Genomic DNA, 21,933 nt, shown 5'->3' with positions numbered 1-21,933 from the left:
ATGTCTTCATCCTTTTGTCCTTCCCCTTTGCACAGGGACAGAATCACAACGAAAGATTTATGCATTCACTTGATCTGTTTATGCCCTAAACTAAGATGCAATGGCCCTTCATTTAGATTTTCTATGGGGCAATTCATTTCTTTGCAACTCAGAATGTGTCATGTGGATCAGGAGCATTGGAAGCATCGTTAAATGTATTATTAACTACAATGTTTCACCAAGCACCAGTACTCCTGGAGCTGCCTGCCTAACAGTAACTTCGGACAATGGATATTCTTGAGAGCTGCACAAAGCTCCTAACATTACATAATGTAACTGTAAAATGTAACTACAGAATAAGCAACCTTACTGATACTCTAAACAATAATGTGATTATGGTACTAATAACCTATTGTAACCTATTGTTATAAATAAATATGGCCACATGGACAAAGAGCCACTCTGCCACCTTCCCTGTCTCTGCACATTATTTCTGTTTACTCTTTATTATTATTATTTACATTTTCCAGGAAACACTTTACCAGGCCATGACTTTGCTGACCATCCCATAATATACCCTCTTTTTATTTAACAATGTTATTATTTTGGGCAATATTTTTGGTCTTAGGAATTATAAATCTTTCATATGTTATTTAATTATATACATTCACAGGGAATAATATATGTTTATGTTTATTTATGATAAACCAAATATAGCTTTTTATGATCTGAAACTCATTCCTTTATTTCTTTTCAATATTGACAAAGACCAGAACTGTTATAAATTTTTACTTTATCTTTTAGAACAGCTTTGGTAACGGAAACTGAAATCTTATTATTTTTCTAATACTCTGCTCTTCCACTTTCTAATATCTAACCTGTATTCACCTCCCTTAACAATTAGCTCCTGCTTTTTTCCCCTTTTTTTGTCTGTCATCTTTACCCTTCTCATTCTTCATTAGCTTTACTCCCCACCTTTTTCTTATTTTCCAACTTTTCTCTAAGAAGGTCTGGAAATAAACCTAATAATTCAGCTCCTCTAGTGACACTCCAACTTACCGTGTTGCTGCAACTTGATAAGTTGATACCATTTCAATGTTTTCCTCACTATTTTTTCACTTCTTCAACTTTTAAAACATATGAGTGCTCATGTTTTAACAAACATATCCAATGATTTTATAATGAGTGGTTCTTACTTTCTATATGTCAATTTACATCATGATTTGCTCTTTGATGTTGATCACTGGATAAATGCCCAACAAATTTCTAAGGATGAATCTGAGAGACACTCTGATAAAACTAATATCACTAATGAGTTGCACAAAGATTTCCTAATCACTATTCTAAGAAGACACCTAATTTTCCAGATCTGAAATAAATTAGACTTAGAAACTTGAGTACATATTGAAAATAAGAACATTTTATATCAGAGTGTAATGCATTCTCTGAAAATCAGCCAACTATTATCTTCATTTGGCTACTAACTCTATATACAAAAATATAGAAGGAAAATAAATTTAAAAAAACTATTTTCACACAGTGCACTAACTGATGTACATAATTCCAAAAGAAAGTAACCTCATTATATCTAACCCTACTCATAACATACCACTAAAATAAGAAGAGCTTCTAACATATATAATATATATAATATGCATAATAAATTTAAATTGTATATATATATATATATATATATATATATATATATATATACCAATATACATATACACAGTTGCTACACATAAATAAACATTGTACACATTCTAAGTTTTTAGTGTTGAACTGAGATATTTTGTTATAGAGACTGAATTATTTTACATCAAGTAGAAAACAAGCTGTGTTTTCAGTGTTTCATTCAGATAAGCAAGGGCTTACAGAAATCTACATATTTTTGGTAAAACTTTTACTGATAGAAAAAACTAGTTTAATACAATGATGAAGTTGGTTTAAAAAGCTTTCTTGATTTTACCAATATATGAGGGTAGAGTATGCGTCAATTTCCACTCTAGGGAAAATCATTTTAAAAAACTATGGTAAAAAGTATGTATTTAGATGCATACAGCAGTTACTGACTGCACCCTGAATTTGACTCAAAACAAATGGGGTGTGTCTGCACAAACACTGGTAAGAGGCAAACACTGGGGGTGCAATTACATAGAGACAATGGACAAATAAAACCCAGAAATAAGTTTTTAGTGTAACAAAAGTGTTCATAAAAGAGTTTAACAGCAGCAGTTGTCAGGGAAAAACTGGCTAGGTGGAAGCTGTTCGCTGGTAGCCTCACACCCTCTATAGTCTTAAAAAAAGAAAATTTAAAATTTCAGTAAACAGTTTCAGCAAAAGATCCAGTTGGATTCTGCCAGAAATTTCAATGGAGGACAGGTGCACTGCAGATTTTTCTCAATAGACTCATAATCACCTACATAGGAAAATTCTTCACTTGGAGTTATTTTTATAGACTTTCTTTATGGGAGATCAGTAACCCTGGCATTTATGTTCTTATATTTTCAAGACCCAACAATGTCAGGCCCTATTTATAATACAAACTAAGAAACAGATCTTCAATGAGCTCTGAAATCTATAGACATGGTTACATGGTCAATCCAAGGAATAGAAACTGAAGTGAGTTTCATGCAAATGTGACTGTAGGAACTATATGACAGTGAGAGTAAGAATTATTTCTGGTAGAAAACTTGGTGCTAGAATCTCTAGTGAGGTGAGATGATCTCCCATGTCTGGTCATTTTACTATTCTCAGAGGCATTTGAAGGAAGAACCGCCAATTCTTCAACTAAAGCAATAACATTCACTTCCCTGGCAATTCACTGAGTGGGTTCCTCCCTTACAAAGTTTTCACTGCTGAGACTCTGTCTTTGACAGATTAAATTGTCTTGCATGTTTTATATCTCTAGGACACAGTGGCTTGTTAGGCCTGTCTGGGCTAGAATTGAGAAGAAACAAGTAAAACTAAAGTTGTTCTTCAGAAACCCCAAAATGATGATTAATTTTAAGACTTGAAAATGTGAAAGAAACTGTCTACATTTGAATTATATCAGCTAGGGAAATCATATAATTTTCTTGGTCTTGCATTTGTAAGTAGTTTTGTAAAAAATTTTGTTATTCTTGTTCTAAATTACATAATATTTAACTGTTTTATTGTTTCTTACTTTGTAATTTTTTCTTACTTTTTCATTTGTATGTGCTCCATTTTTTTTCTTTTCCACATTTTTGTTGTCACTCTTTTTTTTTATATCACCACTTTTTCTATATATTTTAGTATTAAATTTAGAATCATTAATGCCTAAATTTTGGGCATTGTACATTATTACCACTTCTTCACTGGTTATTGGAGTTGAAAAAAAACATTTTTTAAAAGTTTTTGTTTTCCTTAAAAATCAACATGTGTTTTCCTTTTCTTTTAAGTTTTTACTATTACTGGTAGTTATTCTTTCCTCCTAAAGTGCTATATATTTGTGGTACCACAACTTTTGTCAATGAGTTAGGGCTTTGAATATGGAACATAAACTCTGTCAGGGCATATCCATAGAGAAATCTACCCAACAAAATTACCTACATCTTAGAGGAAAAGAGAAATCTATTTGAAAGTATACAAAAATCTCACTGAACATTAAATCAGGAAACAAGAAAGAGCAACCACTAGGATACTACCAAAGTTCTTATTTCCCCAACAACTTAATCCACATACACTGATGTGGAGAATATGCTGAGCAAAGAATTTAAACTACTGTGAAAATAATTTAAGAAATTAAAGTACTAAGAAATAAATTAATGAAGGCAATTCAAGTTTCAAAAGAATATTCCAACAAGGAGATAGAGTTTCAGAAAAAAATAACAAAGTAGAAAATTTAAAAATCATAAGTTTTATTATTTCAACTAAAATTCCAAATGGGAAATATGACCAGTATAATATGTCTTGAAGAATGTTAAGTATTGAAGACAAGGTAAATGAAGTAGAATTTTCATATAGTACTAAAAAGGAGAGACTTTAAAACAATATACAATCATTCTAGGACAACTTTAAATGACCAATTGAAGACTAAGGTATTGAAGGAAGGAATGTGTAAGGACTAATGAAATAGAAAACTTATGGTGAACTTACTCCAGAAAAATTTCCTTAATTGTGAGAACAAGATGGACATCCAGGTACAGAAAACATTTAGAAAACCTAACAGATATGGCCATAAAGAACGTCTCAACATCATATTTGGGTTAAAATGACAAAATTCAGAGCAAAGAAAGATTTTTACAAATTCAAGGGAGAAGCAAAAAGTTATTGATAAATGGTAATGTAGCTGGATAACTCTAAATGCCAGCAGAACATGCAATAATATATTTCGAACACTGAAAGAAAAACACTGTAGCAGCACATCCTCCTCCACATATTCATCTTAATTAAGCTTCTCCAGAGACTCTCACCACAATTTTTCTTTTTAACAAAATATCAGCAAGGATCTCTGCAAAAGGGCTCAACTGTATTTAGATGCTCTATTTCCTACTGCTCAGCTCTGTCCTACAAAAACTAAATTTAACCACAAACTTAATATGTGTACTCTGCTTTTATGGTATAATCTGCAAAATCCCAAACTATTCTAAGAAATGGGACAATAGGTACCTTCTGAGAACTCAAAAAAATGACTTTTATGTAGACCACTGCAAAAATGTACATCTCCAAGCACCTCCTGCCTACCACTGGTTATAAAGTTCAAAGAATGTCTAGACTTGGCATTCAGAGGGAGGATTTGTTTTAGGTGAAAGCCCCTGCTGGACAGTCTGCAGACAATAAACCTACTTATGCTAATTCCTCTGGTGTCCAGTCTCATCTGTCTTAGTTCAGTATTGCCAGTATACATTGTTATCTGCATCAAAGTTATTCTTCAGAATCAAAGCATAAATAAAAACCTTCCAAGACAAGAATAAACTAAAAAAATTATGACATCTAAGCTACCATTGCAAAAGATTCACAATGAGATTCTATATACACAAAAAGAAGATTAGAATAAGTCAAGGGAGATTACAATAGAATAAATGGCACTTTAAGAGTAGATAAATAATTGACTATTAAGTGTAAATCCTATATTAGAGAGAAACAAACCTCACTATGCTAACACTGAATTCACATTGTGTTAATTATGAACTTAAAAGACATAGACTGATATAATTAATTAAAAATACCCAAATATATACTATCTACAAGAAACACACCTGACATGCAAAGATGTTTATGAATAAAAGTGAAAGGATGAAAATCTATTCCATGCACATGTAAGCCAGAAAAAAAGTAGTAGTTATTTTTATACTTGATACAGCAGACTTCAAGCAACAATTACCCAAAGGTGACAAAGAAGGTCACTACATAGTGTTAAAGAGAAAAACCCAACAAGAAGATAAATGGTTATAAATATTTGCATGTGCATGGCAGTTAACCCAACTTTTATAAAATAATTACTATTCAGGCTAAAGGAACAGATAAATCGAATAAAAATCATAAATGTGAGTGACTTTAACACCACTGTAACCAGTGGCTGGTTATATGGAGAAAACATCAATAAAGTTTCTAAATCTCACCTTTACTTCACATAATACCAATTTAATAGTTGTCTACACACTATTTCATCTGAAAAACAGCAGACAAAATATTCTTTTCAGCAACACAAGGAACTTTCTTTAAAATAGATCATATATTAGGATACAAAGCAAGTATTAGTAAATACAAAAAAATTAGAATAATTACCACTACTCCTTATCACATCACAATGGATTGCTTTTAGAAAACAACATATATAGTCTTTTTTAACAAGTATGTCTAGGAAAACTGGATGCACACATGAAGAAGAATAAAACTTGATCCTTCTCTCTCACCCTTCACAGAAACAACTCAGAGTATATAAAAGATTTATGAATTACACAAGTACTCTGTAATTGCTAGATACAATTGTAAGTTGAACACTTTGGCATTCTGACAAGCACTAGTTGTCTTAATAAAACTTATAAAGCATAAGAAATGAAACCAAGACTCAATAAGAGGAGCCATGTGTGGTGTCACACACAACTGCTTGGGAGACTGAGGCATGAGGATTGCGAGTTTAAAGCCAGCCTCAGCAGAAGTGAGGCACTGAGCAACTCAGTGATACTCTGTGTCTGAATATAATACAAAAATAGGAATACGGGTGTGGCTTAGTGGTTAAGTGCCCTTGAGTTCAATCTCTGGTACCCTACCAAAAAAAAAAAAAAACACAGAATCAATAAGTTGGATGACATCAAATATAAAAATTCTAAACACCATAGAAACAAATAAGAGCATAAAGATAGAGCTTAAATAATGTGAGATCTTTGCCACCTGATTCTCAAATAGGAGGTTAATATGCAAAATATATAAAGAACTTTAAAAACTCATCATTCAAAAATCAATAACCCACAGAATAAATGTACAAAACTAAAGGGATCCTTCTTAACAGAATTGCAAATGGACAATAAATATGAAAAAAAAGTTCAACATCTCTAGCAGTTTGGGAAATAAAAATCAAAACTGCATTCAATTTTATCTCATTCTCTTCTGAATAGCAATTATCAAGAGCACAGGCAATAGTAAATGTTGATCAGGATGCAGAAGAAAGATACATTCACACATTGCTGATGGGACTGAAATTTAGTACAGACACCCTGAAAAATAATATAGATCTTCCTTTTAACACTAGTAACATATTATACAGCTCTCACAGTCCTTGCTGTATGTATGTATGTATGTATATGTATATATATATATATATATATATATATATATATATATATATATATATTCATATTATAGGGATGCAGCCACATCATAGTTTATAGCAGAACAATTCAAAATAGACAGGCTATTAAAAAGCCTAGGTATGAATCAAAAGATTAATGGATAAAGAAAATGTGGCATATATACATAGTGGAGTTTTATTCAGTACTCAATAAGAAAAAAATGGCATTTCCTGGTACATGAATGGAACTGGAAAAGATCCCACTAAGTGAAATAACTCATAATCAGAAAACCAAGGGTTGACTAAGTTCTCTCATATTAAAAAGCTGGATAAAAAAATAAAGGGGAAATAGTGGCGGGGGGGCTTCCATGGAAATAGAAGAGAGATCAGTGGAGTAGAGAAAGAAGATTGAGAGGAATAGAGGGACAACCAAAGGAAGAATGGTAGAATGAATCTGAATAAACTTTCCTGTGTACAGTTATGAATATATCAGATTGAATTTGACCTTTATGTATATCAATGATTTACTAATTAAAACAACTAAATGAAATTGAAGAAGATCAGTGGAGTAGAAGAAAGATAACAGATGAAGAGAAAAACAGAGTACAAGGGACCAAAGTGGAAAAAAATGTACATGATATTGTATACTTATTTCAAAATAAACCCCAACATTATTCATGAAATAATGAGCTAATAAGGAAAATGAAGTAAACAGCAAGTAAAACTAAAGAAACTGTGTGAACACTTGGAGAATGAACAATGCAGTTATATAATGATGAGGTCAAGAAAAATTTAAAATTAATAAATAAATAAAACCTTAGAACCCAATTAGAATTGAAACACATCATCTACAAATTTATAGGATACATTAAAAACAGTTCTTTTTTTCTTATTGAGATACTGTATGTATACATAATAGTGGGATTCATGATACTATATACAGTAATTCACATAACATATTTTCATCAATGTTACTACCAAGTACCTTTCTTTTTTCTTCCTACTTCCGTTTCCTGATCCAGCAAAACCAGTTGTATAAGGATGGCTTATAGCAATGGCTACCTATATTTAAAATTTTGAGATATTTCAAATTAAAAATCTAATGAAGCATCCCAAAGTCTAAGAAAAATCAGTAAGAAAATTCCAAAACCAATACAAGAAAATAAATAATAAATATAAGAGTCAAATTATTAAATGGAAAAAAAACAGTCTGGTAATAATGAAACAAATAGTTGTTTTTTAAAAGGTTAACAAGATACATAAAACCTTAGCTAAGGTAACTAAAATAAATAGAAAGATACAAATGAATAAAGCTAGAAACAATAACAGAAATATTTTAAAAAGAAAGCATTGAAATCCAGAGGATCTCTATAGACTATTTGGAAAACTTATATTTCAATAAATATAAAAATCTAGAAGACTATTTTGAAGACATTAATTACAATAAATGAAAAAAATCTAGGAGATATCTATAGATATGGTCTACAAAATTTGAATCAAAGAGAGAGAAACAAAAAAAATAGCTAAATAATAAGAATTTAGATTGTAGCAATAATAAGCCTCCAGGATCAGAGGTGAAAGCATGACTAAATTTTATCAGATAATTAAAGAATAACTGATATTAATCTCCCCATTACATTTAATAGCAAAGGAAAGATGCTTCCTAAGCAATTCTGCAAAGTATTACCTGACTGAAAAAGTTAATATGGAAAAAAAAAACTATAGACCAACATCTTTGAGGAACACAGTATAAAAATTATCATAAAATATTTGCAAACCATATTTAACAACACATCAGAAAAGAACATACACTGTTAGGCATGGTGGTATGTGTCTATATTCTCAGAAAGTCAGGAAGTTGTTTCAGGTGCACTATAATTTCAAAACCAGCCAGGGCAATTTTGTAAGACCTGTATCAAAGTGAACAATAAAAGGGGTTGGAGATGTGGCTCAGTGGTACTGCCCTCCTGGTTTGAGTCTCTAGTTTCACATACAAAATAATCACTCACACTTTCAAGTTGGTTTTGTTCCATAATGATTCAATACATGCAAATCAATTAAACTAATACACAACACATAGAATCAAGGGCAAAACTGCCTGATCATTCAGCAGCTGCAGGAAAAGCCTTTGAAAAAATTTAATGGCCCTTCATGACAAATCCCTGAGGAACTAGAAATAGGAGGAACTTACAATAAGATAATGAAGACCAAGTATTTTAAAACCAAAGCCAATAGTATAGTGAACAAGAATTTTTTTCTCCAAAATCAGGAAAAAGACAAGGAAGTTCATTACCGTCAATCTCACTAATCAAAGTACTTGAAATTTTAGACAAGAGAAAAAAAATAAATGGGGCTCAAAAGGAAAGTTAAAATTTTAAATAACTCCTATGTGGAAATGATTTATACGTCTAAAAGAAAAGCAAATACAAAAATTAAAAAAAAAAAAAGGAAACCTCTTGTCCCAAAAGGGAAGAAGTTACAAACTTAAAATTCTTCAATGGGCAGTAACTATGATGAGGTAATTCATCTGAAGTGGTTAAAAATTTAAATGAATAAAGCTCCATATAATTCCTAGTGTGATGTAATATATTATAACTCACAGTCAGCTAAAGGTCAAGCATGAAAAAAGCTATTTTCAGGCTTAAAACAATAACAGTAGCACTGATGGTAATAATAGTCATTGCTGTTTCAGTCATTCATTCTGAGAAGGATTGTTTCTAAGATCACACACTTTGCAACTAGAAAATCTAGAAATGCAGTCTTGTCATGTGTGAATCTTAAATCTTATTTATTTTTTTCTTTATCACCTACCTACCTATATCTTATCTTCATTAAAGAAAACATTTTCCCTTTAAAGCTATTTTATTTCCTATGCCCATGCCAAATAAGAACAAATCATCAACATACATTAGAAATGGACAGCATCTATCAATAGCAATTAACAGTCCCTTAGGAATAATCTAAAATCAATGCTCTATAAAGAAGGCAATTTGGTAACAGTCATCCAAAGGAAAGAATTATTTTCAATGTCTATTTATGCTCCACATAGCATTTCCAAAAGAAAAACTATACCAGAAGAGGATAAAATGTCCAGAAATTTAAAGAGTTCATTACTGAATTTAAAAAGCAAACTAAAAGTCCATTTTTATATAATTAATATGAAAAATCTTTAGCTAACACAAGATCATGTGATGAATAAAATCAAATAACAAACAACAGCCAAGAATTATATATATCAGAAGTTATTATAATATTGAGCTACATCTCCAGCCCCTTTTGACTTTTAGTTTGAAATAGACTCTTACTAAGTGGATGAAGCTGAAATTGTATTTCTATGCCTTAGCCTTCCAAATAGCTAGAATTAAAGCCATATTCATCATCTTTATATAGATGAATGTGTTCTTTTTCTAGAAGTAAGACTTTGGCATTTTAAATGTACCATAAAGATTTTCACAATTCTGTTTATCTTTTATATATTTTACAAATTTGTAATTGTGATCACAACTGTATAACTTTATTGAACTTACTGTTTTATATATTTGAATTTTCCTGGTCAATAGTGTACATTCAAATTGTTTTGTAACATTTTTTTGAAGAAAATTTTTATCACATAAAAAGTAAGTTTATTTGTCCTCCAAACAAGTGCTCCTTTGTTTCACTTTTTTATTCTTTATTCCATTTCTTTTGGTCTGTATAGTTTGCTGCAGTAGACAACTCTCATAAGTAGAGTTACATGGTATTATTTTTTTCTGTGTGTGTATGTGTGTGTAAATGACTGTTTCACTTTCCATACTATACTAAAAGTTGATCAATTTAGATATTATATAATTTCTTTTCTTCGTAAAGTTTTGAAAAAAAAAATTCTTCCAAATTGCCTTCAAGCAATCATGTGAAATAACATTTGATTGGATTTTCATATTTCCTCTCTTCATTGTTGTTGTAATGATCATAGATCTGTAAGTATATTTTTCATTTGACCATAAAGTTGAGGGCTAATTGATGTAATCTCAATTTTATTACTTATGGCTTTCCCATTTAACCCAAAGTTATCATAAATCAGCTGAATATTGTAGCTTTTATCATTTTTATATCAGGAAGCATTTTTTAAAATTTTTAATATGTGTAGTTATTTATGTACCCAGAATATTCTATAGAATTTTTTAAATAACTTATTTTGTTTATGCAAAACTAATTTTCATTGTTTGATTGGTATTACATGAAATTCTTAGATTGGTTTGGGTGCTATAGGCTGCTTTTTTTTTTTTTTTTTTTTTTGATAGCAGAAGTGCTTAACCACTGAGACACATTGACAGCCATTTTTTTGGGAAGGGTACTGGGGACTGACTTCAGAAGCACTCACCCACTGAGCTACATCCCAAGCCACATTTTGTATTTTATTTAGAGATATGGCCTTCTAGAGTTGCTTAGATCTTGCTTTTGATGTGGCTGGCTTTAAACTCACAATCTGGCTATCTCTGCCTTCCAAGCTGCTTGAATTACAAGCATGTGTTACCGCGCCTGGCCAGCAGCTGTGTTTTATTTTACTTTGTGACAGTGTGTAGCTAAGTTGCTTAGGGACTTACTTAATTGCTCATCTGGCTTTAAATTCATATTCATAAATTTTTGGATTTAACTTTCACTTTTGATTTCCAACTTATTATGTTATATAATATTATTTATATAATATTACACTCTGTCTCTTATTTGCATAATTATTGTCATCTTTGCAATTTTGAATGTAACATTTGTTTTATCCTTTTATTTTTACTCTATTTGTGAGCTTATATTTGAAGAGAATTTTCTGTAGACTTACATCTGACATAGTTAATATATTTTTAGGTTTAATCTTGTTAGTCACACGTTGGGTTCTTATTAGTTTTTCAAAATAGTTTATTTGAACTTAAATTACTGATTAAAAAGAACTTATTACTTTACTTTTCAACTTTTGTTGATTTCTTATATTTTTTCAAATATTAAAAAACCCTTAATTTGTAGTTAATAGATTTTTATGGTGATATTTTATCCTCCTTATTTATTTTATTATCTTCTATGTCTATGTTGTCATTGCTTTGGGATTATATAAAAGTAAATAAAAACAGTAGAATACAGGCTGGGGTTGTGGCTCAGCAGTAGAGTGCTCGCCTAGCCCATGTGAGGCCCTGGGTGTGATCCTCAGCACCACACTAAAAAAATAAATAAATGAAAATATATAAATAAAGATATTGTGTCCAACTAAAAAATAAATATTTTAAAAATAGTAAAATAAATTGGAAATCACTTTCTTATGTTTATATATAAATACACAACCAGAGTAACTCTACATAATTTACCACCACAAGAATAGGTAGTTATACTTATACTTTACGAATGTATAATATGTGAAGATACATTCTACTGTAATGTATAACTAAAAAAAAAAATTAAAAAATAAAGTACTTATTTTGCACTGTATTTTAAACAGAATTATTTTTGGTTTTCTAAAACAATCAGTGTTTTTAAATGTCTTGCCATGATTTATTATTGATGTCATAGCGGCTTTTCTAACTTATTATAATTACCAAAGATTTATGATAATTTTTATGCTTTATTTTTCCAAAATCTATTGTAGAATAAAATATTTTATGTACAAAATTGCCTGTAAACTAATATTTATAATAAATATTTTAAGGACTATACTAAATTTATTAAAGTTTTCACTGTGATGAGACAGGAATCACATTTCTGCAAAATAGTTGAAATGCTAATATTATGTTTATTGTAGGCAAATTATATATTAATTACATTTTTAAAGATGGTAGATGAAAAATTACATAAAAATTACTGGCAGCCTTCATTAATTGTGCATTGATTCTAAACTTTATTGAGATGCTTATGCAGTTCTACTAAAGATACAGGTGATAATGTCACTGAGAAGAATTTACCTACAACTTGTTCTTCTGCTTTAAAGTGCTTAATGTCATGCCTGTAGGAACTTGAACACACAATATGTTCTACTGCTTAACTTATAATATATGTGCTCATTATAAAATATCACACTTTTTAAATGTAACTGCAGGCAAGATTTCTAGAAATGAACTTAATACTAAAAAATTTCAAGTTCTACAATTAATTTATCAAATTCATTTTCAAAAGAATTAGAAATTTTCTAGTTATCCAGTGTTATTCTCATATAATAGATCTGCTAGCTTGTGTCCACAATATAATGTTTTTTATACTATCATGATACAGTTAAATATTTGGTAGAACTACCCTTATTTTACAGGTATCTCTATTATGATTAGTTATGCTTGATCATACTTATGCATCCTATACAAATTTTTTCATTAAATTTAAACTATTTAAGTATTATCCATTATAGCTTAACCTTAAAAATTATTTTTAATTCACCATATCCTGATATTATGATTTCCTCAAAAACAATAACAGTGCTATTTATTTCAGTGAAGTGTTATAGCTTTTTTTCAAATACCTTAGATCACTTTTTCAAATTATTTCCAGAAATATTGATGCAAATATTAAAAAGATTTTTTTCTTATATCAGACTGCTGATACATAGGGTTTTTATTATGCTATTACCTTAACAAAGATGTATAACATGACATTTTGTTTGTTTTTAGTATTTATTTTCAGTGCATAAAAGTATGTTAAGTTCTAAGTTTCAAGGAGCAGAAAATCACTGATAGATTCTTCATTAAGTCTCAATAAGAAAGAGAAGATGATGCTGTTAGAACATGATTCATTTTACTTCTAACAGTCTCCTCAGCACTTAAAATTGGGAAAACAATCACTTCCATTGAAGAATCACTGGAAGAACTAAATTAGGAAACTTCTATAGTATGTTTAGCTATTGACTAAAAAAAGAAATTCATTATATTTATGTTAGTTTCTTATTTGTTTTTATTTTTATCTTAAAGGTACATCTGAAGTAATGTGACAAGAGTAAATTTATTTTTATAAGGAAATTTCTGATGTAACTGAAAATAATAGGAAAAGCTTCAGAAGATAGGTGTCATGGAGACAATTCGGGAGCCTGTTAGTAATAACATTTAAAATAACTGCAGCTGAATGCATTCTAAGAATGTCACCCAACAGTGTACGAACAATGAAAAAAATTTGTCAAACATCTGTGCAGGAAATGAACCATTCATCACCAACTGATTTATGACAAACCAGACTCAGAAAGATTATCTGTCACAATTTAGATCACAGAGAATCAATGACACTGTCAGGGATTAAATCTCTATGATCCTCCAGCACTGTTGTAATATGACAATAAAGGACCATGAGATGAATGACAGTGGCAAGAGTCACTGTTATTTTTCTGGGGCACTGTCTGCATATGTCTACAACTGTCTCCACATCATTTATTTAAAACTATTGGAAAATATTATAAACAAGCTGCTATATTTATTGCTACCTTTGAGATAGAGAAATAGGAACAGAAAGAAAATAAGTAAATTTCCTCAGCTCCAAAATAGCAAATGGTTCAGATCTTAATGACATGACATGAAAGAAAACACATCACATTGGTAACACATCCATTATTTTACATACTGCCATACTAGTGTCTGTTATATTCTGCTGCCTTTCCTATCCTCTACTATCCCCCCTCCCCTTCCCTCCCATCTTCTCTGTATACCCCATCTACTGTAATTCATTTCTCTCTCTTGTTTTTTTCCCCTTTCCCCTCACTTCCTCTTATATGTAATTTTGTATAACAATGAGGGTCTCCTTCCTTTACCATGCAATCTCCCTTCTCTCTCTCTTTCCCTCCCCCTTCTCGTCCCTGTTTAATGGTGATCTTCTTCTCATGCTCTTCCCCCCTATTCTGTTCTTAGTTGCTCTCCTTATATCAAAGATGCCATGAGCTTTGTAATGTTTTGAACAACTAATAATAAAAAAATGAGAAAAAAATAAATAAATAAAAAATAAAACTTAATATATATATATATATATATATATATATATATATTTTTTTTTTTTTAAAGAAAGAAAACACATCTTCTGGTTCTTCATAGAGGACAAGGGGACTGTTTCCTCTCTTGTCATATAAAAACCAATAATATCAAGTTGCCTTTTCAATATCCAATCAAATCTCTTTCTAAAGAAATGAATAGACATATAGATAGATTCCCACATTAATCAGAGAAAGAGAGAGAAAAAATAAACATTTTCCAAAGTCCTTGTTATTATTTTCATATTCAATATTTGCCACTCACACTCCAGCCTCAGTAAACCTCCTAAGATTAGGATTCTTAAGCCATATTTATGATTAAATAATTGATATTATCAAAGAATGGTGCAGAACCATGCCTACTATACAGTAGATATAATTAGCTGGAAACTAGTTGTTATTATGATTAAATAATTGATATTGTCAAAGAATGGTGGCAGAACCATGCCCACTATACACTAGATATAACTAGCTGGCAACTAGTTATTAACACAGAGAAATATAAATAATTGAAGTAATATTCCAATTTTTCAGTAATATAAAATTATCAAAATAAGTTTTATGAGTTTTTATAATATTATCATTAGGACAAAATAACCTCATTCTTTTATTTGTTACACCTAAATAAAAAGAAAAACAACCTTTAATAGGTTACCTTAGAAAATACATGTTTATTTCATGAAACTGTTATCAACTCATTCGTTCTTTTTTCATTTATTTTTATTCATTTCTTCTCAAACACTGGACACTGAACCCAGGGGAGCTATACCACTGGTTAGATCCACAACATTTTATTTCAGTGATACAGATGGAACAATTTTTGATAAAGGGTCTCACAGAGTTGCTGACGCTGCTCTTGAACTTGCAATCCTCCTGTTTAATTGTCATTATGTTCTATCTTTTCAAATTACTATTATTATTTGGTATGTATATAGCTCTGTATTACAACAAGTACTATGATTCAGACCTTTAAAATTTTCAACATTGAAATATAGAGATATTACGTCCCATTACATGTGTTCTAATTAAAAATGAAAAAATCACAGAAATGTAAATAACATAAAAACAGTTGAAAACATTTTTCTCAAACGTTTAACCTATTGAAGAATATGAGTTGTCTAAACAAATTATTTTGGTAGCTATAGTAGATGAGAAAAGAAGGTTGTGATAGTTTATACTTTGCAAAGAGTGAAAAAAACTAAGATTAAAAGAATAAAAGGAAAACACAGCTGATAATCTGAATTTCTCAAATACATTTCATAGTGATGGTCTTGCCACATCATCAGTCTCACTGTGTTACTGATATTATCTGATAAATATCTGATATTCAAAGTTCAGTTACAGAATAATTAGTGTAGCAGAAGACCATACATTCCCAACTTTCATTTTTTGGTTTATTTCATTTTTCTCTTTATTAACTATTTAATATCAGATACTTCATTTTTAAGTTCAAATTTTATAGCAAAAATACACCAGAGTACCCATACAAATACAAATTAATTTACCTAATATAAAAATAGTCTTTCTGTACTTCTCTCTCTCTCTCTCTCTCTCTCTCTCTCTATATATATATATATATATATATATATATATATAAATTATACATAATATATACATATATATGCACACACATAGTCATGCATGTATATGTATACAAACACACACATAGAGAAATATTCAATTCCACTTTAGCTGGAAAACATTACAAATTATGAACTGAAAAAAAAAACATTTTTTCTGACTATAACTGGTTGTATGAACAAAAATTGACATGAAATATGTGTTATTACAAAGACATATTATTATAAATGCATGTCTCAACAGAGCAAAATGTCATCAGAAGACATCAGACAAATTTCAGGTACAGTTTATTTTCCATTTTAAGACAAAACCAACTGATAATCAAGTTTTCATGAGGCATGAGTACGACGCACTGGACAACATACACCTCAAAGCATTTCACCAAGCTCCTATTTGACTTAGCTCTGGTCCCCCAATGCCTCTCCAGCCAGGGCTTCACCCCTAGAGGCCTAAGCACAAGCATCCACTTTAGGCATTACTTCACAGGGAAAGGCACAGTTTGCGCCTTTCTCATACAGTACCCCCTCCAGCACCTGGTGCCCTGACAACTCTCCAGTGAGGGCTTTGCACCCCCAGGCCTCAGCAAAAGCATTCTCTCCAAGCATCGCCTTAGAGGTACAAGCACAGTGTGGTCCCTCCCCACAAACTACCCTACCCAGCTCTTACCTCACCTTGAATCTCCAGTCCCCTGATGCCTATTCAGCCAGGGCAGTGCCCCCACAGGCCTCAGCATGAGCACCCTCTCCAGGCACCACTTCACAGCAACTGAAAATTGTGCCCCCTCCTCACACACTCCCTCACCTAGCACCTACCCCATCCATTTTGGTTCCCCAACACATCTCCAACCAGGGCCATACATCACATACCACTGAGGATACTGAAGCCCTCCCTACCTGAGGCTCTCCTCCAGGGTCCAGCAGGAAGGATCTCTAGGACTTGAAGGAACATGCTTCTTCATGGTCTGCTGGCGACTTCTGCATACCTGGAAACACACACATGGCACAGAAGCAGTTTGTGATATGCCCACCCAGGCTTGTGTGAGTCATGCATGCACCTGTGCGTGAGGGCAGGGCTTTGCGCAGAGACATTAGGAGGCAATACTTAGTAGCAACAGGCACAGTGCACCTCCTCCCAAGGCACTACCCCACCCAGCTCAGGTCCCCTAAAATCTCCAGCAAGGGCCCTTGCCCCACATGGTCACCCCTTCAGTCACTGCCTCCCAGGACAGGCACAGTATGTCCCCTCCCCTGCTCTACCCTACCAAGCTCCTAACCCATGGGGTTCCTACTTCAACCACTTCCTTCCCCACTGAGTTCCTTCCCAACTCTGCTCCTGGTTCCCTAAGAACTCTTCAGCCAGGGTCCCATCCCCCACAGGCCTAAGCAGGTCACCCCTCCATGAACGACCTTGCAGGGAGAGACACAGTTCGCCTCCTCCCCATGTACTACCCCAGCCAGCTCTGGTCCCAGGATGCCACTCCAGCCGGGGTTGCACCCCACAAGCTGCTGAACACACTGGCACTCTCCCTACTTGAGGCTCTCCTCCCAGATCCACAATGGCCAACAGGAGTGCAGTGGTGAGCACCAGGCTGCCCTTATGGGAGGCCCCACATCCTCACTAGGAACTGGGATGTGGAAAGGATGGCAGGGACATCTTCTCAGATGGCGACAAAGCTGCATGGCCAGGAGCAGAGCAGATCAAGCATCCTTCTGCAGGAAGGACCTCAACAAATTGAAGACATGTGCTTCTCCACCATCTGCCAGACACTTCTAGGCTGCGGAAAACCCACTCTGCAGAAGCAGTTTGTGGTGCGTCTGTGCATGCGTGCATCTGGGCTTGTGTCTGTGCGTGTGTGCTGCGTGCAACTGTGACTCGAGGGTGGGGCTGTGCTCAGCGATATTGGGGCTGGGCCACGTGGTGGGTAGTGGGGCAGAGCAGAAAAGAGAGCACCCTGGAGATGGAAGGATGGCTCGTGTTGCAGGAGCTGCTTCCACTGCAGGGAGGTGCAGCAGAACTTGCCCAGGTGGCGGTCCTGTTGGAAGCATTCCCTGTCTTGGCCAGAGCACAGGAGGCAGCCCTGCAGTCCCCTGGAGGAAGCGGTTGGGGTTGATGCACACCTTTTGCTGTTTGGAGCCTAGAGAGTGCTCACAGTCCTCCTGGCTTCAACTCGTGGGAGGACTGCAGTTCTGGCCAATGCATTGCTGGGTACTAAATAACTCGTGCCAAAAATGGCAGGGGCAAAGCTGCAGGCTTTGTCTTTTTAACTGGTTGTCATTTCTTATTTAGTTCCCTTACCTATTACTGGCATATTATATTTCTTCATACTTCAGGATTGGTAAGCTGCATGTTTTTAAAAATTTGACATTTTCTTCTAGGTCATCTGTTTTGTTGCGTAATTTTCCATAATCTGGTAGTGGCAACGTGATCATTTGCCTGCCCATGACTGATGAGGTCCCCTGCCACTTACAATTATAGGAATGAACTCCGAAGATATTGTGCTAAGTAAAAGAAGCCATGTCACCACCTAGCAATTAAGTCCTTTTTTTTATAATATTCTTTCAACAAACTTTGAGTTCGGTCATATTTTTGACTGTTAAATAATGTTTCTTGTGGTGAAAATAATCACTCTATTTGCTCTTGTGACGAGGTTTAAAACACAAAATTCAAGAAACTTAATGTGGTATTAGTTTCAAGTTCGTTTCAATTCTTCCCATGCTTTAATTCTCACCCTGACCCTTAGAATATTGCAAGCCTGGACAAGGTAGCCTATGGAAGGATGAGAACATGTGAAGCTCAAGCAATCTAAATTGAAGTTATCTTCAAGAATAATCTAAAAGTCTTAAGCAAAAAAAATATGCTGGAGGAATCCAAATACTCATTTCAAATTACACTGAAGAGACATAAAACAACAACAACAATAAGAAGCATGGTAATTGCTAAAGTGTACACAGAAATCAATGGACTAGAATTCAAGACACAGAGAAAAACCAACATGTATATATTCATTTGATTCTTGACAAAGGGGTCAAAAGCATAGGTTGGAAAATAAAAGAGCTTGGCACATGTTTTTATTGAGTGGTTGTTATTCTTATTGTAGAATTTTAAAAATATATTTTAGATATTAATCCTTTATTGGGTATGTGTTTTGAAGTTATTTTCTTTAATTCTGTAATTTCATTTTCATTGTTTTGAAGTTCATTTGGCATATATGTGTGTTTTATTTCTAAGTTATCTGTTTCAATGTTCCATATATATGTCATTATGTAAGGAAAATAACATTTTAATAAACTATGTAGTATATTTTGAAATCAAGAATTGTGATGCCTCCTTCAATATTATTCACTGTCAAAATTAATTTGGCTCCTTGTGGCTTTTGTGGTTTTATATGGATTAATGTAAAAATAAATATTGTCTTTGCTATGTCCACAGCAAAGGCCATTGGCATTGTGTGGAGGATACTATTGAATTTAAAAACTACTTTGGGTGTTAGAGATATTTTAACCATATCAACTCTTAAAACAAAATCACAGGATGTTTATTTTATTTGTACCTGCTTTAATTTCTTTTATCTATATTTCATAGTTTTCAGTGTACAATTTTCACCTTTTAATTAAGTTGACTCTGAATTATCTTACTGTTTTTGATGCTATTGTAAATGATATTTAATTTTTTTGCTTTTAAAGTTTATTGTTAGCATATGAAATGTAACTGAATTTTGTTTGTTGATTTCATATCTTGTAAACTTACTGGATTTACTTATTTTGACAAAATTATTTGTAGACTCATTAGGAGGAATCTACATGTAAGATTAAGTCATATGAAAACAGAGATATTTTCAGTTCTTTACAATGCAGATATTTTTATTCCTTTTCGTCCACTATTTCTCTGAATAATACTACCAGTATTATATGGAAGAAAAGTGATAAAGGTGGGCCTCATTGTCTTGCTCCTAATATTAAAAGAAAAGCTTTGTATTTTTTTATTGTTGATTATAATATTAGCTGTGGGCTTTGCATATACTGATTTGATTATATTGAATTGAAGTTCTACTTACTAAGTTTATTATGAGATTTTTTGCCATGAAAATATGCTAATTTTTGTAAATTTTTTCTCTACATCTATTTAGATTCTTTCCTAATCATGTATTTATTTAAATGTGATATATCATGTTAATTGATTTGAGCATTTGTGTGATCTTTTAATATACTATTAGATAACTTGCTGTTGTTATTCTTTGAGAGATTCACATCTATTTTAATCAGGGATATTAACCTGTAATTTTATCTTGTTTTAATACAATTGTCTAATACTAGTATCAGGATAATGCTGTACTCATAAAATTAATTGTGATATCTTATTTCCACTTTTCAAGAAGAGTTTAAATTAAAGAATTGGCATATTTAAAAAATAGGAGAATTTACCTGTTAATTGGTCTGGTCTTGGGATTTATGTTTTTAACTTATTTAGGGATCTAACTTATATAGTGATCTAACTTATTTAGATCCCTTACCTATTACAGGCATGTTCTATTTCTTCATACTTCAATATTAGTAAGTTGTATGCTTTTAGAAATTTATCATTTTCTTCTAGGTCATCTTTATTGTTGCATATTTTCCTTAACCTCATAGTAATCTTTGCTGCATGATTTTTCCCTTGTGGAATCAATTAGAATGTTTTCTTGTTCATTTCTGATTTAATTTATTTGAGTATTCTCTTTTCTGATTTTTATTTTAATCTAAGTAATTTTTATTAGTTTGGCTTACCTTTCTAAGAAAAAATATTCTCACTGGTTGTTGACTTTTTCTCTATTATTTTATAATTCACCCTTTTATTTATTAGTGCTCAATTGTATTTATTTTGTATTTTAATGACTTCGTTCCTATTTTCCTGGTATGTTGCTCAGTATAGAGTGGTTTTCCAGAATATGTGAGGCTCTTGGGTCTATCACCAGCACTGCAAAAAAAAAAAAAAGATCATAATAATACCATTAGGTAGGCTGTGTAAGCTCTCATTTATTTTTGTAGATTTTTTGAATTTACTTATTCTAACAAAATTTGCTACTTCTCTTAAGTTTCTGAGTTGGGTTTTGATTTTCATTTCTCTCAAGATACATTCTACTACACATTCTGATTTCTTATTTGCTTCATTTTTTTGTTCAGGAGTATGTTGTTTAATTTCTACATAGTTATAAATTTTCCCATTTTTCATTTCTTTATTAATTTCTAGTTTCATTCAACTGTAGTCAAAAAACATACACTATATACAGTGTCAATGTTCTTAAATTTTTTAAATTTGGGGGGGAACCTAACACACAATCTGTCCTAAAAAAAATATTTTGTGTACACTTGAGGGAAAATGTGATTTATTTCTTTGTTGATTGGGTGTATTAGTGTATATATTTCTATAAATTTAATGTATTCCTATTGTTATAATATCTAATACTTTATATAATTTATTATATAATGATATGTTTTTTGGACAGTACATGTACTCATTTCCTGTTATCCTAAAAACAATACACCTTAATAGCAGTATTTTTTTTCTTTTTTAAAGGGTTTAATTTGGCTCATGGTTATAAAAGTCCAACTCAAAGGCTCACATTTGTTTATGGCCTTTTTGATTGTAGATTTAAAGATGATGCAAGGCATCACATAGTGAGAGACAT

At 32.1% G+C, this 21,933-nt stretch overlaps 1 protein-coding gene across 1 annotated transcript in view; it reads left to right on the top strand.

The window, feature by feature from the left end:
• LOC144252638 (uncharacterized) overlaps positions 1 to 17,848 on the top strand; it is a 61,893-nt gene extending 44,045 nt beyond the window's left edge. Inside the window, 1 exon segment of the mRNA XM_077794837.1 lies at positions 17,682 to 17,848. Within this exon segment, the coding sequence (XP_077650963.1) occupies positions 17,682 to 17,848 (167 nt within the window).
• Positions 17,849 to 21,933: the final 4,085 nt, after the last annotated feature.

Source organism: Urocitellus parryii, unplaced genomic scaffold (genome assembly GCF_045843805.1).
Source record: "Urocitellus parryii isolate mUroPar1 unplaced genomic scaffold, mUroPar1.hap1 Scaffold_49, whole genome shotgun sequence".
In the NCBI taxonomy this organism is placed as follows: Eukaryota; Metazoa; Chordata; class Mammalia; order Rodentia; family Sciuridae; genus Urocitellus; species Urocitellus parryii.
The sequence above is the reverse complement of the archived record's forward strand: the minus strand, read 5'-3'. Positions and strand labels throughout refer to the sequence as shown.